The sequence below is a fragment of the Martes martes genome, assembly GCF_963455335.1.
Source record: "Martes martes genome assembly, chromosome: 4".
Lineage (NCBI taxonomy): Eukaryota > Metazoa > Chordata > Mammalia > Carnivora > Mustelidae > Martes > Martes martes.
In genome coordinates this window covers 79473546-79489273 of record NC_137891.1, presented here as the reverse complement: position 1 = coordinate 79489273, position 15728 = coordinate 79473546, and the positions used below count along the sequence as shown (strand labels likewise).

General features: G+C 39.5%; 1 protein-coding gene across 1 annotated transcript in view; it reads right to left on the bottom strand.

The window, feature by feature from the left end:
- The window catches only part of PXDNL (peroxidasin like), a 456789-nt gene that overhangs the window by 64455 nt on the left and 376606 nt on the right, over positions 1-15728 (bottom strand). Inside the window, exon 17 of the mRNA XM_080802773.1 lies at positions 13837-15340. Coding sequence (XP_080658899.1) covers positions 13837-15340 — 1504 coding nt within the window. The remainder of the gene's footprint in view (positions 1-13836; positions 15341-15728) is intronic.

Here is a 15728-nt window from a genome sequence, read left to right as displayed (position 1 = left end):
TAAAAGTCTGTAACATACAATGGTAAAAATATTAGATTGGCAGCAGACTTATCCACAGACACCCGGCATGCCAAAAAGAACAAGCATGATATATTTAGAGCACTAAACAAGAAAAACATGCAGCCAAGAATAATATATCCAGCTAAGCTATCATTGAAAATAGAAGGAGAGATAAAAAGCTTCCAGGACAGGGGGCGCCTGGGTGGCTCAGTGGGTTAAGCCTCTGCCTTCGGCTCAGGCCATGATCTCAGGGCCCTGGGATCGAGCCCCACATCAGGCTCTCTGCTCAGCAAGGAGCCTGCTTCCCTCTCTCTCTCTGCCTCTCTGCCTACTTGTGGTCTCTGTCTGTCAAATAAATAAACAAAATCTTTAAAAAAAAAAAAAAAGCTTCCAGGACAAACAAAATCTGAAGGACTTTGTAAACACCAAACCAACTCTACAGGAAATATTGAAAGAGGTCCTCCAAGCAAAGCAGAGCCTAAAAGTAGTAGACTAGAAAGGAACAGAGACAATATACAGTAATAGTAACCTTACAGGCAATACAATGGCACTAAATTCATATCTCTCAATAGTTACCCTGAATGTAAATGGGCTAAATGCCCCAATCAAAAGACACAGGGTATCAGAATGGATAAAAAAACAAAACCCATCAATATGCTGTCTACAATAAACTCATTTTAGACTCAAAGACACCTCCAGATTTAGAGTGAGGTGGTGGAAAACAATTTACCATACTAATGGACATCACAAGAAAGCTGGGGTGGCAATCCTTTTATCAGATAAATTAGATTTTAAGCCAAAGACTATAATAAGAGATGAGAAAGGACACTATATCATACTCAAAGGGCCTATCCAACAAAAAGATCTAACAATTTTAAATATCTATGCCCCTAACATGGGAGCAGCCAACTATATAAACCAGTTAATAACAAAATCAAAGAAACACATTGACAATAATACAATAATAGTAGGGGACTTTAACACCCGCCTCACTGAAATGGACAGATCACCCAAGCAAAAGATCAACAAGGAAATAAAGGCCTTAAATTACATACTAGACCAGATGGACATCACAGATATACTCAGAACATTCCATCCCAAAGGAACAGAATACACATTCTTCTCTAGGGCACATGGAACATTTTCCAGAATAGATCGCATTCTGTCACAAATCAGGTATCAACTGGTACCAAAAGATTGGGATCATTCGCTGCATATTGTCAGACCACAATGCTCTGAAGCTAGAACTCAACCACAAGAGGAAATTTGGAAATAACCTAAATACATGGAGGCTAAAGAGCATTCTACTAAAGAATGAATGGGTCAACCAGGAAATTAAAGAAGAATTGAAAAAAAATCATGGAAACAAATGATAATGAAAGCACAATGATTCAAAATCTGTGGGACACAGCAAAGGCAGTCCTGAGAGTAAAATATATAGTGATACAAGCCTTTCTCAAAAAAACAAGAAATGTCTCAAACACACAACCTAATCCTACACCTAAAGGAGCTGGAGAAAGAACAGCAAAGAAAGCCTAAACCCAGCAGGAGAAGAGAAATAATGAAGATCAGAGCAGAAATCAATGAAATAGAAACCAAAAATTAAAAAAAAAAAAAAAAGAACAACGCAATGAAACTAGGAGCTGGTTTTTTGAAATAATTGATAAGATTGATAAACCCCTTGCCAGACTTATCAAAAAGAAAAGAGAAAGAAAGGACCCAAATAAATAAAATCATGAATGAAAGAGGAGAGATCACAACCAACACCAAAGAAATACAAACAATTATAAGAACATATTATGAGCAACTATACGTGAGCAATTTTGACAATCTGGAAGAAATGGATGCATTCCTAAAGACGTATAAACTACCAAAACTGAACCAGGAAGAAATATAAAACCTGAACAGACCCATAACCAGTAAGGAGATTGAAGCAGTCATCAAAAATCTCCCAACAAACAAGAGCCCAGGGCCAGATGGCTTCCCAGGGAAATTCTACCAAGCATTTAAAGAAGAATTAATTCCTATTGTCCTGAAACTGTTCCAAAAAATAGAAATGGAAGGAAATCTTCCAAACTCATTTTATGAGGCCAACGTCACCTTGATCCCAAAACCAGACCAAGACCCTATCAAAAAAAAAGAATTACAGACCAATATCCTTTATAAACACAGATGCGAAAATTCTCACCAAAATACTAGCCAATAGGATCCAACAGTACATTAAAACGATTATTCACCATGACCAAGTGGGATTTATTCCTGGGCTGCAAGGTTTGTTCAACATCTGCAAATCAATCAATGTGATAATACATTAAAATTAGAAAAAAATAAGAACCATATGATACTTTCAGTAGATGCTGAAAAAGCATTTGAAAAAGTACATTATCCTTTCTTGATCAAAACTCTTTAGAGTGTAGGGATAGAGAGTACATACCTCAGAAAAACCCACAGCGAATATCATTCTCAATGGAGAAAAACTGAGAGCTTTTCTGCTAAGGTCAGGATCATGGCAGGGATGTCCATTATCACTGCTGCTATTCAACATAGTACTAGAAGTCTTAGCCTCAGCAATCAGAAAACAAAAAGAAGTTAAAGGCATCCAAATCGGCAAAGAAGAAATCAAACTACCATTCTTTGCAGATGATATGATACTTTATGAGGAAAATCCAAAAGACTCCACTCCAAATCTGCTAGAACTTACACAGGAATTCAGTAAAGTGTCAGAATATAAAATCAATGCACAGAAATCAGTTGCATTTCTATACACCAACAAGATAGGAGAAAGAGAAATTGAGGAGTCAATCCCACTTATAGCTGCACCCAAAACCATAAGATACCTAGGAATAAGCCTAACCAAAGAGGAAGAGAATCTGTTCTCAGAAAACTATAAAGTACTCATGAAAGAAATTGAGGAAGACACAAAGAAATGGAAAAATGTTCCATGCTCATGGATTGGAAGAACAAATATTGTGAAAATTTCTATGCTACCTAAAGCAATCTACACATTTAATGCAATTCCTATCAAAATACCATCTTTTTTTTTTCAAAGAAATGGAACAAATAATTCTAAAATTTATACAGAACCAGAAAAGACCTCAAATAGGCAGAGGAATGTTGAAAACGAAAGCCAAAGTTGGTGGCATCACAATTCCAGACTTCAAGCTCTATTATAAAGCTGTCATTATCAAGACAGTAAAACAGATACATAGATCAGTGGAACAGACTAAAGAGCCCAGAAATAAACCCTCAACTCTATGGTCAACTAATCTTTGACAAAGCAGGAAAGAATGTCCAATGGAAAAAAGACAGTCTCTTCAACAAATGGTGTTGGGAAAATTGGATAGCCACATGCAGAAAAATGAAACTAGACCACTTCCTTACACCACACACAAAAATAGACTCAAAATAGATGAAAGACCTCAATGTGAGACAGGAATCCATCAAAATCCTTGAGGATAACACAGGCAGCAACCTCTTCGACCTCAGCCACAGCAACTTCTTCCTAGGAACTTCACCAAAGACAAGGGAAGCAAGGGCAAAAATGAACTATTGAGACTTCATCAAGATCAAAAGCTTTTGCACAGAAAAGGAAAGAGTCAATAAAACTAAAAGACAACTGACAGAATGGGAGAAGATATTTGCAAACGACATATCAGATAAAGGGCTAGTATCCAAAATCTATAATGATCTTATCAAAATCAACACCCAAAGAACAAATAATCCAATCAAGAAGTGGGCAGAAGACATGAACAGACATTTCTGCAAAGAAGACATCCAGATGGTCAACAGACACATGAAAAAGTGCTCCACATCACTTGGCATCAGGGAAATACAAATCAAAACCACAATGAGATATCAACTCAGAGCAGTCAGAGTGGCTAAAATTAACAAGTCAGGAAATAACAGATGTTGGTGAGGCTGCAGAGAAAGGGGAACCGTCCTATACTGTTTGTGGGAATGCAAGCTGGCCCAGCCACTCTGGAAAACAGCATGGAGGTTGCTCAAAAAGTTGAAAATAGAGCTACCCTATGACCCACCAATTGCATTATTTACCCTAAAGCTACAAATGTATTGATCCGAAGGGGCACGTGCACCTGAATGTTTATAGCAGCAATGTCCACAATAACCAAACTATGGAAAGAACCTAGATGTCCATCAAAGATGAATGGATAGAGAAGATGTGGTATATATATATATATACAATGTAATACTATGCAGCCATCAAAAGAAATGAAATCTTGCCATTTGCGGCAACATGAATGGAACTAGAGGGTATTATGCTGAGCGAAATAAGTCAATCAGAGAAAGACAATTATCATATGATCTCCCTGATATGAAGAATTTGAGAGACAATGGGGGTCTAGGGGGTAGGGTAGGAAAAAATGAAACAAGATGGGATTGAGAGGGAGACAAACCATAAGAGACTCTTAATCTCACAAAACAAACTGAGGGTTGCTGGGGGGAGAGGGGTAGAGAGAGGGTGATTGGGTTTGGACATTGGGGAAGGTATGTGCTATGATGAGTGCTGTGAAGTGTGTAAACCTGGCAATTCACAGACCTGTACCCCTGGGGTTAATAATACATCATATGTTAATAAAAAGTAAAAAATTTTAAAAGTTATGAGACAGATAAAGAAACAAAAAACGTGGTCCATACATAAGTACATAAGTAGTCAATAGTAATCAACTCCAAAAGAATGGCTGTGATGTTGAATTGATCAGGAAAGGACATTAAAGCAGTTATTATCAATGTATTTTTAAAATTAAATATGTTGTGTTCTTAATGAGTTAATATTTAGATAAATGTCAACAGAGAATTAGGAACCTTAAAAAATGTAAATTTTAGAACTCGTATAACTGAAATGAAAATTTTACTTGTTTGTATTGAAGAGGAGATTGAAGACAGCAGAAGTGTCAGTGAACTTGAAAGGAAAATTTGTAGAAAATATCCAACCTGAGGAAGAAACTAACATAGAGTTCCAAAGTAATCTAGAAAAGACAGAACAGAAATCTAGATTTCTGTTCAACAGGAATGGATACATAAATCACAAAAAGACTTACATATAAGTCTTCATGACAGCATCATTGAGAATAGTGAAAACTAGAAAGCCCAATGGCCACCTCAGGTGAATGAATAAATAAATATTTGTACATTCATATAAATAATGCTACTCACTTTAACAACACAATATATCATCCATTGACACATCTGACACCTAGATGAATTTTCAAAAACATGCTACAAAAAACAAGCCAAGCTTAAAAGAAAACATACAGTACGATTCCATTTACACGAAGTCCTTGAACAGGTGAAACCAACAGTGATCAAAATCTGATCTCTGGCTGCTGGGGAAGGCCAGGTAGGAAAATAAAAAGCATGTGAAAGTAAAAAGCATGAAGTGAGTTTCTGAGGTGAGGAAATGTGGTCTTGACTGGGTGATGATTACATAGGTATGAATACTCTTCAAAGTCATCACATTGTACACTCAAAACATGCATCTTAGTGTGTGTTACAGCAACCATATGACTAAAAATGTAGTTTTAGTTTAGTCAGCTTTGGGGAATTTAGACAAAATACATTAAACTGCATCCAGATATATTTTTCAGCAAAATGGAACTTAAAAATAAAATGAAGCATATATTTTGTTCATTATAAAGTTTTCTATAAAGTATTAGAACATCATCTTGTATATGATCATAACAATATTAGTATGCATTAGTATAATATATATGTATAATACAGTATAAATTTCTTCAGTCGAATGATTAGCATTATAAAATATTCTAATACAGCATCAAGTTTCAAAGGTAGGAATAAAAGCAGATTCTGAAAGAAATTCATTTCTAAAACACAATTACCTAGACTCATCACTATAAAATCCACAAAACTGATGCTAAATTAAATGTCATTAAATGTCATGCTTTCAAGTGTTGAATTAATTATTTTGCAATCCATTTTTGCTAAATGAATGGTCTTGAGTGCCTTCTAAGAAATGGACCTCTGGGTATAACTGACTGACAGCCTGATTTTTAATTGTCCTCTTGTCACTTTTTATTTGTTCAGTCCTGTGTTTTCCTTGTTTCAGGGCTATAGGGTTGATTGAATGAGTTTTTAATTTTTTGAAATTGGGGTTAAGGTAATGCAAGAATTAAAAGCATGTATTTCCTGGGCTAGAACATTTATTCCTTTGTATATAAAATAAGCATATATTGTAGTTAACTGAGGACTCTAAATATTTGATGAAAAAAATGAATTGGTATGGATGAATAAGTGTAAAAACCTAATTTACACATAATAAAACTTCATCTGGCCAAGGTGTTCAAACTGAGAATAGTTTTCGGATCCACAGCCCTTGGGGAACTAAAATGAACCTCTCCAGGCTGCCACACTTCCCTGAACAGACTATCCGGTATCTACAAAGCTGTTGCCTTGCGCTTGGCCTTGGGCTCATCTCTGGGGACTCAAAGATAAATTAGACAATTTATCTGCAACCAAGAAGGACATTTTCTTGGAACCCGGTCATTAAATTAATATGTTCTCTAGAAAGGCAGAAATGCGATGGAATGAAAATGACCAGGTGAGGGAAGGCTCTGAAAATGGCATTTAGAGTCAAGCAATATGACTTGGTATAATTGTATAAGATGGTATACTTCTAAAATTATTGTTTAGAGAAAATATGATACTCAGACATCTTGTACAAGCTATGCCATGAAATGCTGTATGTGACCTTGGGAGCTAAGAGAGAGCCGTCTGTGGTGCACCATATGTATAAAATAGGAGATAAGAGAGCTGAGGGAGAATGAAAAATAAATCCTGAGCAGAAAGGAGCAGAGATAAGAGGTGGAGAGAAAATTCTGGTCCTCTGGAGGCCTGGCTATATTTAAACAGTCTAGTATCCTTCTGTAACTGAAAGAACAAAGTCACTCCTTCCTAAGGGATAGGAGACAAGGACAGTTGAGCAAGGACTAAGAACAGATGGTAGTTTCAAGTTTGGAGCTGTTTTTGGCTAAGGGAACAACCATTTTAAGATAGGAGGTGGGGGAGCACCCATTGCACACAAGTGGGAACCCCTAAGGGGGAAAGGGAGGTGTTAAATAAATATGGGTTCCAAACAAATGTTTGTTAAATCAATAGGAGAAAACAGTATCCACGGGTGGCTTTAGGAATCTGAGTCCTCTAAAAAATACATGCAGAATTGGGGGTACATAATTTTGCTGTATTTCTCTGCAAAAGAAGATTCATAACTCCTAACATATTTTTTAAATGGTTTAACATGGAATGGCTAAGAATCACTATTTCACAGAAACTAAAGTTGCTAACATACTAACTATTCAATAAAGGTAAAGAGATGATGTTGATGAAAAGTCCTTTAAGGCAGGTACGAATATGGAAGTTAAGAAACATCTAGAAGAATGAGAGCCAGGAATCTTGAGAAAGGAAGGCCAAGACACGAGAAAGGTGACCTCAGGTGTCGGGATAGAGACAGATGGTGCAAGCTGTTGAGAAGGCAACATTGCAGAGTCTGACCTTATGGTACTCAGGATGGAAAAAGGGGGTAAAACTAAGTGTTTTTGTTTCTTTAATAGTATCAAATGAAGCAGCTATTAGATAGGTGCATGTACTGAATATAAATTATGTAATTGGTGAATTGTAAGCTATTCTTTAATAAAGCTGAGGCAGCTGCACATCCCTGTGATAATGGGAGACAAATAACCTTGTATTTATTAAAGAACAAAAGTAACCATGTCCACAAAAAATCCACACATTATATTTTCAAAAGAGGATTCAAAAATAGCCATCAAAATGGCCTCTCTGTGTTTGAAAATTTATGTTCACCACTCAATGGATAATTAATCCTCACATTCAGCTCATTATATGTCTTGCAAAGAATAAAAAGAAACAGCATGATATTTTAGAGCGAAAACAATCCTATAAAAAAGAAATCATTCATTTTCATGTAGTCTTTAAACAACTCTGAAAACTTAAACATTTTTGACAAGAAAAAGATAAAGAGAAAAGGGGAAGGAATGAGGGAGGGAAGGTGGGAGGGAGGGAAGGAAAGAGGGTGAGAAGGAGGAAGGAAAGAACTAAGGGAGGGAGGCAGGGAGGAAAAGAAAGAAAGAAATTCCTGCAGCTCTTGGCACTGGAGGAAGTTAAGAAGCCTGTGCATTTCACAATCCTAGCAAAGGCCATAGGTCTTTGGGTCCAAGAGAAGTGAAGTGAGCACAATAAAAGCCAAAGGGTTTGATACTACTCCTGTCTGCTTCTTCTAGAGCTCCTGTTGCTCTCCTTTTTATCTATCCGGATTCTATCTACGATTCCACTTGGGGAAAAAGTGTCCATTTCATCCATAAATCTTTTTTTTTTAAGATTGTATTTATTTATTTGACAGACAGAGATCACAAGTAGGCAGAGAGGCAGGCAGAGAGAGAGGAGGAAGCAGGCTCCCTGCTGAGCAGAAAGCCTGATGCGGGGCTCGATCCCAGGACCCTGGGATCATGACCTGAGCTGAAGGCAGAGGCTTTAACCCACTGAGCCACCCAGGCGCCCCTCACCCATAAGTCTTAATATCTTTAGAGTGGGATGAGTTAGATGCTAATTACTAGATTAGACACTTCCATGCAGCGCACTCTACAAGTCAGCAAGACCAATGGCTTCTAGTTTCTCCTGCTAATCACACTAGCTCTGGTGCTTGCCAGGTCTTTCCTCCATATTTCTTATATCTTGAATGACCTCCGTCTGTCCTCTCAGAGGACAGTCTCTCATGGATAACTGCCACTCCCTGTTAAGACTTAGTTATTTTTGTTCTGTTTTGTTTTGCAGTATAGTTAACATGCAGTGTTATATTAATTTCAGGTATACACCATACTGATTTAACAATTCTGCACATTCCTCAGTGCTCACCACAATAAGTATAGCCACCATCTGTCACCAAACAATGCTATTACAACATTACTGACTATATTCCCCACATTGTACTTTTCATTCTCCATGACTTATTTATTTTATGACTGGCAGTTTATACTTCTTAATCTCCTTTATTTATTTCATCCGTCCTGCCAGCCCCCTCCCCTCTGGCAACCATCAGTTTCTTTTCTGTTTAAGAGTTGTTTGCTTGTTTGTAAGCTCAACATCACTCATCATCTGGGAAATGCAAATCAAAACCACAATGAGATATCACCTCACACCTGTCAGAATGGGTCACAGCAAAAAGACAAGAAATAATAAGTGTTGGTGAGGGCATGGAGATAAAGGAACGCTGGTGCACTATTAATGGGAATGTAAATTGATGCAACCACTGTGGAAAACAATATGGAGGAAAGAACTTTGACACCACTTTCCTGAAGGAATCCATCATGATCTCCTAGCTGCTGTGGCTCCACATGTCACATGACAGGGTTATGTGGCTTGTGAGTTCCCCACGTGCCAGGCTCTGAGCTCCTTGAGGAGAATCTAAAGTACCTCACCAATCTTACTGAAATGAACTGAAAGCTGACTAAAACAATGCCCCAGTGTGGCTTTCTTGTGACAGACCAGGTATTCCTCATGGCAAAACTGTTTGCCATTCAAGAGGAAAGTTGTAGCATGTCTTCTGAATGTTGTTCTGGCTTTTTAAAAGCTACCTAAAGATCCAATGTGAAGGTACAAGGAAAATCAGATTTTACCTCTGGGTGGTAAACTGACACAAGGCTTCAAAATTAACTGAAGTAAAGAAAAGTCATTGGCTTTGTATACCAGATGACACGTAAAGATGAGGTGATATATTCTGGAATATGAAGATACTATGTGTGAATTAAAACTATTAATTAAAGAGCACCTTCTGAATTACCATTTTATTATATCACATAGTTATTAACTGAAAAAAAATATGCTCTTAGATCTGAAAGGACCTCAAGGACATTTTAGTGAAACAACCTCACTTTATAGGTAAGAGAACAAAAGCTAATCTAAAGTCGTCCAAGATTGCACAACTCAATCTGTCCAAACAGAAGGAACCTGGGCCTCCTGGCACTACCTTTTCATCCCCCCATCACCCTCTGAGGTTTCTCTTAGTTTTACACTATCCTATGTAGCCCTTCTCTATGTCCCAAATATTTTTTGTATTTTTTTAAATTTTTTTATTTTTTAGTACAGGTCTGTGAATCACCAGGTTGTCCCAAATATTTTTAACTATTGCAAAATTTGTATAAGGTACAGCAATTACCAATTATTTTAAACAACCTCTTCTTCCCTGAAACCCTCATTTTCCGGTGCTCCCCATTCCTGCCCACAGAGATGATGGCTAATGACCCTGAGGTTAAGGGCTCCTGTCTGAGCTGCAGCTGCTGTTGGTTGAGCTGTCACCTGGGAGTCAGCAGAGTTTACCCACTTGCTCATCACAGTCATACTTGTGATTTGGATTACGTAATTCATTAAATGTTACATAAAATAATGAAGGCTTTGTGTAAAAGAGGAGAGTACTTATTCCTGTGAAGACCAAATTCAGTGTTTTGGGAAGGGTTGTCAAATGGAGAATCAAACATCAATGCCAATTAGTTGCATGTTATGTTACTATGGGGGAATGATAGAAACATGTACAAGGAATCTGCATTCATACCATCACTTCCCTGGAAAATTCCTATTCCCCTTTCAAAACAAACTTTTACACACACAAAAGACTCAGCCTGGGCACAAGCTTCTGAATTCTAATCAGCAGATCTGTATTAAACCAGCAATGAACCAGAACACAGACTTTGCACCCTCCCCGCTTACTGTCCCAAAGCGCAAATTACAGGACTTAATGTGTGCTCAAATGTGTAAAATTAAAATACCTAGGACATATGTATGCATTATTTTTATGATTCTCCACTTTAGTCAATTCTTAAGCTGTCCTGATTATCTGAAATATGGAGTTTTTAATGTTCCAGGGCAGTATTTATTTTGTTGACTTTTTTTCAGCTGTTATTTTGTTGATTTAATGATATGCCCTACTTATTTCTAAATTTGACTGAAGTGGTTTAGAAACAAACTTAAAACCACACTTGCAAAATAACACAGAAAGGAAAAGAAGTAACAAGTAAGAGGAGAGAGTAAAGCAATAAGTGTGTAAATGGGCATATGGAAAGCCATGGCACCCTCCTTAGTGAAATCAGCTCCTGACAAACTGCTATCTATGAATTTAAAGATGGAGACTGTAAACACAACTCCAACGTATCTATTTTGTGCTCGTGGTTGAATGAATCTGTGGTTGCTGTTTTATAAATTCACTATGAATGTCAGAGCAAAGTCAGACACCTGGCAGCCTAAGAGGAAAGTAAGGTAGTCGGATTCCTGGCCTCCCCACATCCATTCATCCTGGTCAGTCCTGCTCTCCTCAGGCTAAGGCAGGTGCCAGGCTGCACAAAGTTCCCACAGTTCAAACATTCCCCAAAGCAGGGATAAAGACTCATTGTTAGGTTTCAGAAGACTCAGTGTTAACATCCCAAATGCATTAGGAGCGCCTGGGTGGCTCAGTGGGTTAAAGCCTCTGCCTTTGGCTCAGGTCATGATCTCAGGGTCCTGGGATCGAGCCCCATATCAGGCTCTCTGCTCAGCGAGGAGCCTGCTTCCGCCTCTCTCTCTGCCTGCCTCTCTGCCTACTTGTGGTCTCTGTCTGTCAAATAAATAAATAAAATCTTAAAAAAATATATCCCAAATGCATTAAAGGAGGACAAAGAAAGCCAGGTGTGTGAACACTCCATATGCAGTGTATGAGCCACTGTCCATCTCAGAGGCCAGTATGCCTTGCACTGGCCACTAGGCATATGTGTCCTGCAGCAGAGGGTCTGCATCTATATTCCAGTCTAATGCTGTGTGTGGCAATGACATGCAGCCTGCTTCATCATACATGAGAGCCAGAGGTTTCAGGAAGACTTTGTGATGGGGACATTTTAAAAGGACACATGGCTCCTACTCTATAATTGGTGATGAATTTACAGGTTAGCTGCAAGTTGAGAAGTGGGACCCCAATGAGTCACAAAGCAAGACTTGCCCCCAGGTTTATTCAATGTAGATGATGTGCTTACAGGAAACATTTAAAATGATTATAGTGTTGCAAAGACTGCCAAGAGCCTATGTCCCCTTCTTCTTTCTTCACCTGAATTGTGGTGGAATCGAATTCCTTGCTGCTAGCCTCTCTTTCTCCCAGGACAGCTTGTGCAGGTTAGCATTTCACAGAAAAGTTTTCCTGGAGTCACTCTCTTGCTTTACAGAGAATGAAGATCAAACTCCTTTGCATGGCATGCAGGGTCCTTTGAAAGCTTCCCCTTGTCACCTTCTACCCACTCCTGCCATGCAGCCCCATGCCTTCCTGCTTCTTTCCCTCTCCCTGGGATACTGCCTGCCATTCCCACTTCATTCAATTTATCACACTCAGAAAATTCCAAGAGAAGATCAAATGGCATCTTTTATCAGTAGCTTGGGGTGACCCTTATACATACTTTCCATTTCTCAGCTCTGTGTTTCCATAACATTCAATTCCCATCTCTATGACAGTCTTTTCCACACCGATTACAGCCAGCACCCTGAATGCTGTCTGGCTCTCCAGAAAGCCATTTCTTTTATCTAGGGTCTCAGTGCTTAGCACAGGGCTGGATCAGAGCATATGTGCAATCTAATAATGATGCTGACAACTGAAATGATAATGTTAAAATAAATCTATCCACAGGTAAGACTTATTGATTACCTATGATGCACTAGAACTGAACTAGGCATTTGATACATTCCATATAATTTCACCTTTGAACAACTCCAAGAAGGAGGTAGTGTTTTCTCATTTTATATGTATCCTGAGATTTAAAACTGTTCAAATACTTTTCACAAGCTCTCATCACTAATAGGTGGTGGAATAGAGATATAAACCAGGTCTCTATGAATCCAAAGTCAATGTTCTTGCAAATTAAATCTGCATGATGTTCTGATATTTTCTACATATATTACACTTTTTCTTAGTCTAATATTCTACATAAGTATGAAACAAATTCTAGTGGGATAAAAAAATCATAGCCTTAATATTACAAGAAAGGGCCTAATTTTGACAATTAGCACCATAATTTGCAATTTTAAGCTTCTATGAAAGATTTCAGATTAATATACCATAAGCTATCAGTAAGCATGTTAGTCTTCTATATTTAGCCAACTACAGACAAAACTTCTTAATAAAATATTTCTTTAATTTTTTTTTTTTAAATATTCTGGAGGATGAAGGAGGGTAAGCATGAGGAGCAGTTAGAGTTGTTTCCTGGAAATGTCCCCTACTTGTAAGTTAAAAGGAAATTTGAATCTCACATATAGAGAACACAATATTAATACTTTACTGAAAGGCACTAATGATGTAGTGAATAAACCTCGACTTACATTCTGATGATAAATTTAGAATTATTTGTTCTTTTGACAAAAACTAATTTATGTTTTGATTTCACTACTTTCCTCTGCCTAAGAAAGCGAATGTGATGGACTTATTGCAAGGTTTTACATTCAAACTTGAGACCTTACTGTATCAATAAAAAGGCCTTGATTGGATTACCACCCAGCAGGAATGCAGGAAACCAGCCCACCTCTTCTAGTTGAAACATACTAGCAAGTACTAGCAGGGAGGCAGCAATATTTACATTTACAAAGGAAGTGGGTAGACAGAGGGGTTTACTGCTTAGTCTTTAGAAATCCTTGCTTTAGTATTTGACTTTTCCCACAATAACAACTATTAAAGGCTCTGCAGTTAACATCCCCAGGCAACCAAATCCATCCATACAAAATGTCCTTTAACACTTCTCCCTCTCCCAGGAAACATATAAATCTAAGCAACATTTGTACACTTACTTTTTCAGTTTTTGTCGAATCTCTGAATCTTTAATCTCGTTTTGAAGATCCTCAAAATTTTCAACAGAAGTCAAATTGCAGAAAACTCTGAAGTCAGCATAGGGAGGGATCCCATGGTCTCGCCCTCTTTGAATGTTGGTGGCAGCCAAATCCAGCGCTACAGAGTGGGCTGTGGAGAACAGCTTCTCTGTTAGCTCTACACTGAGCAGCTGGGAGGGGACCCGCAATTTAGCGGCCACACCAAATAGCCCCCGAAGGAGTGGATCTATCCCACCTTCCTCGATTATTCTGGAGGGTGAAAAGAAAGCCTTATGGAGTGGAAGGTGGCCTTCAGGGATTTCTCCGAAGGTGTCATTCAGTCGATAAAGAATAGGATTGATTAACGTGTGACCAAATCTGAAGGCTGCAGTAGCAAAAGAGTTAATGATCCCTGCATTCACATTGGGGTTGTAGCCCTGGTAATCCTGCAGCATCTTCATGCCAGGTTCCCCCAGAATCTTGGGCAGCCAGTGGCTGTAGGTAATGTGCTGCAGCTGAGCACCTACAATCTTCCTGGCTTCATGATAAAGGGTATCTCCGTCCCAGTGCGGATTCAGGGCAGACAGCTCCGTGGCGACCCTGTTGTGTTCCCGAAACCACAAGGTGTGCATGGCTGTGAGGGCCAGCTGCTCGTTCGCCCTGTGGTCCCCGGCCAGGAAACAGGGGCTGCTGTTGTCCTGCTCTGGCCTTGTGCACTCGGTGGGTGGGCCCAAAGAAAAGGGCAGTAAGGGCTTTCCGGATGGGACCCATGGCAAGCCTGCCCTCAGGAGTCCCCGGGGCTCTGAGTAGTCTCGCAGCATTTGAGATTCCCGCTCTGAGCTCCCATAGATATTAGAGGCATCTATATATGCTGTGAGCTGGTTAATCTGTTCTCTAGCGTAGACTGAATTCATCACCAAGGAGGTCATGCCGCTGCCACACACGGGGCTGGAGCGTGCAAAGAACATGCATGGCTCTCGAGTCCCTCGTGGATCAGTGTCAGGAATTATGATGGGGAAGCAAGGCGGATCATTCGTACACACCGAGCTACACAGCCGCCCATCAGAGAACCGAGATGTGCTCAACGCAGGCACTGTGTGGTCCAGATCATGGTCTAAAAATTGGCCCCACTGCATGAGCATGTGTGTGTATCGATGGTCAGGGGTGACAGTGGCCGTAGCCGCCAGCTCTGTGGAGACCAGCCTGGGCGGTGGGAGGGGATACCGGCCTGACAGGGTGTGACGGCCGACCCCACGTGGCAGGTTGAAGCCGTTCTCGTAGGCAGGCTTCAGGATGCGCTCAAAGGCAGTCAGGGAGGCACCCCACATGGGGTGCTGCAGGTTGTTGCACGTCCCATCCTGGGCTCGGTACTTCTGATGGAAACACATGTCAGAGCAGTTGGGCACCTGCCTGTGGGCTGTACATCCAGATAAATTGGCAATGAGGCTGAGGTAGTGCGGGGACACCAAGTCATTGTAGCGGAATTCTGAAACAGAACCACAAAGGCAATGAAGAGAGCTGTCCTTGAGGAGGAGTGAGGAGACCTCAACCCAAGGTGCCCTAGGGATGCGCCATTCTAGGCGGGCAGAAATCTTTCCTACATCCATTAGGACAAAACAGAAAGTTCTAATAAAAATGGGAGGGGGGGGTGGCTCTTAGCGATGCCTCTTTTATGAGCAGTGACTAATGGCTAGAACAAACAGAAAAGGAGAGACATGTCCCAGTTCCCATCAAACTCTTAGTTCTGTGACTTTACCAATACAATGTTGGTAAGGGTTTGGTAAGCCCTCATCACGAGATTGTAATATTTATTTTTCCACTTCCGATTTCTTTCTTTCAGGTTTTATGCTCCTGGAAGACAGGATCTAAGACGT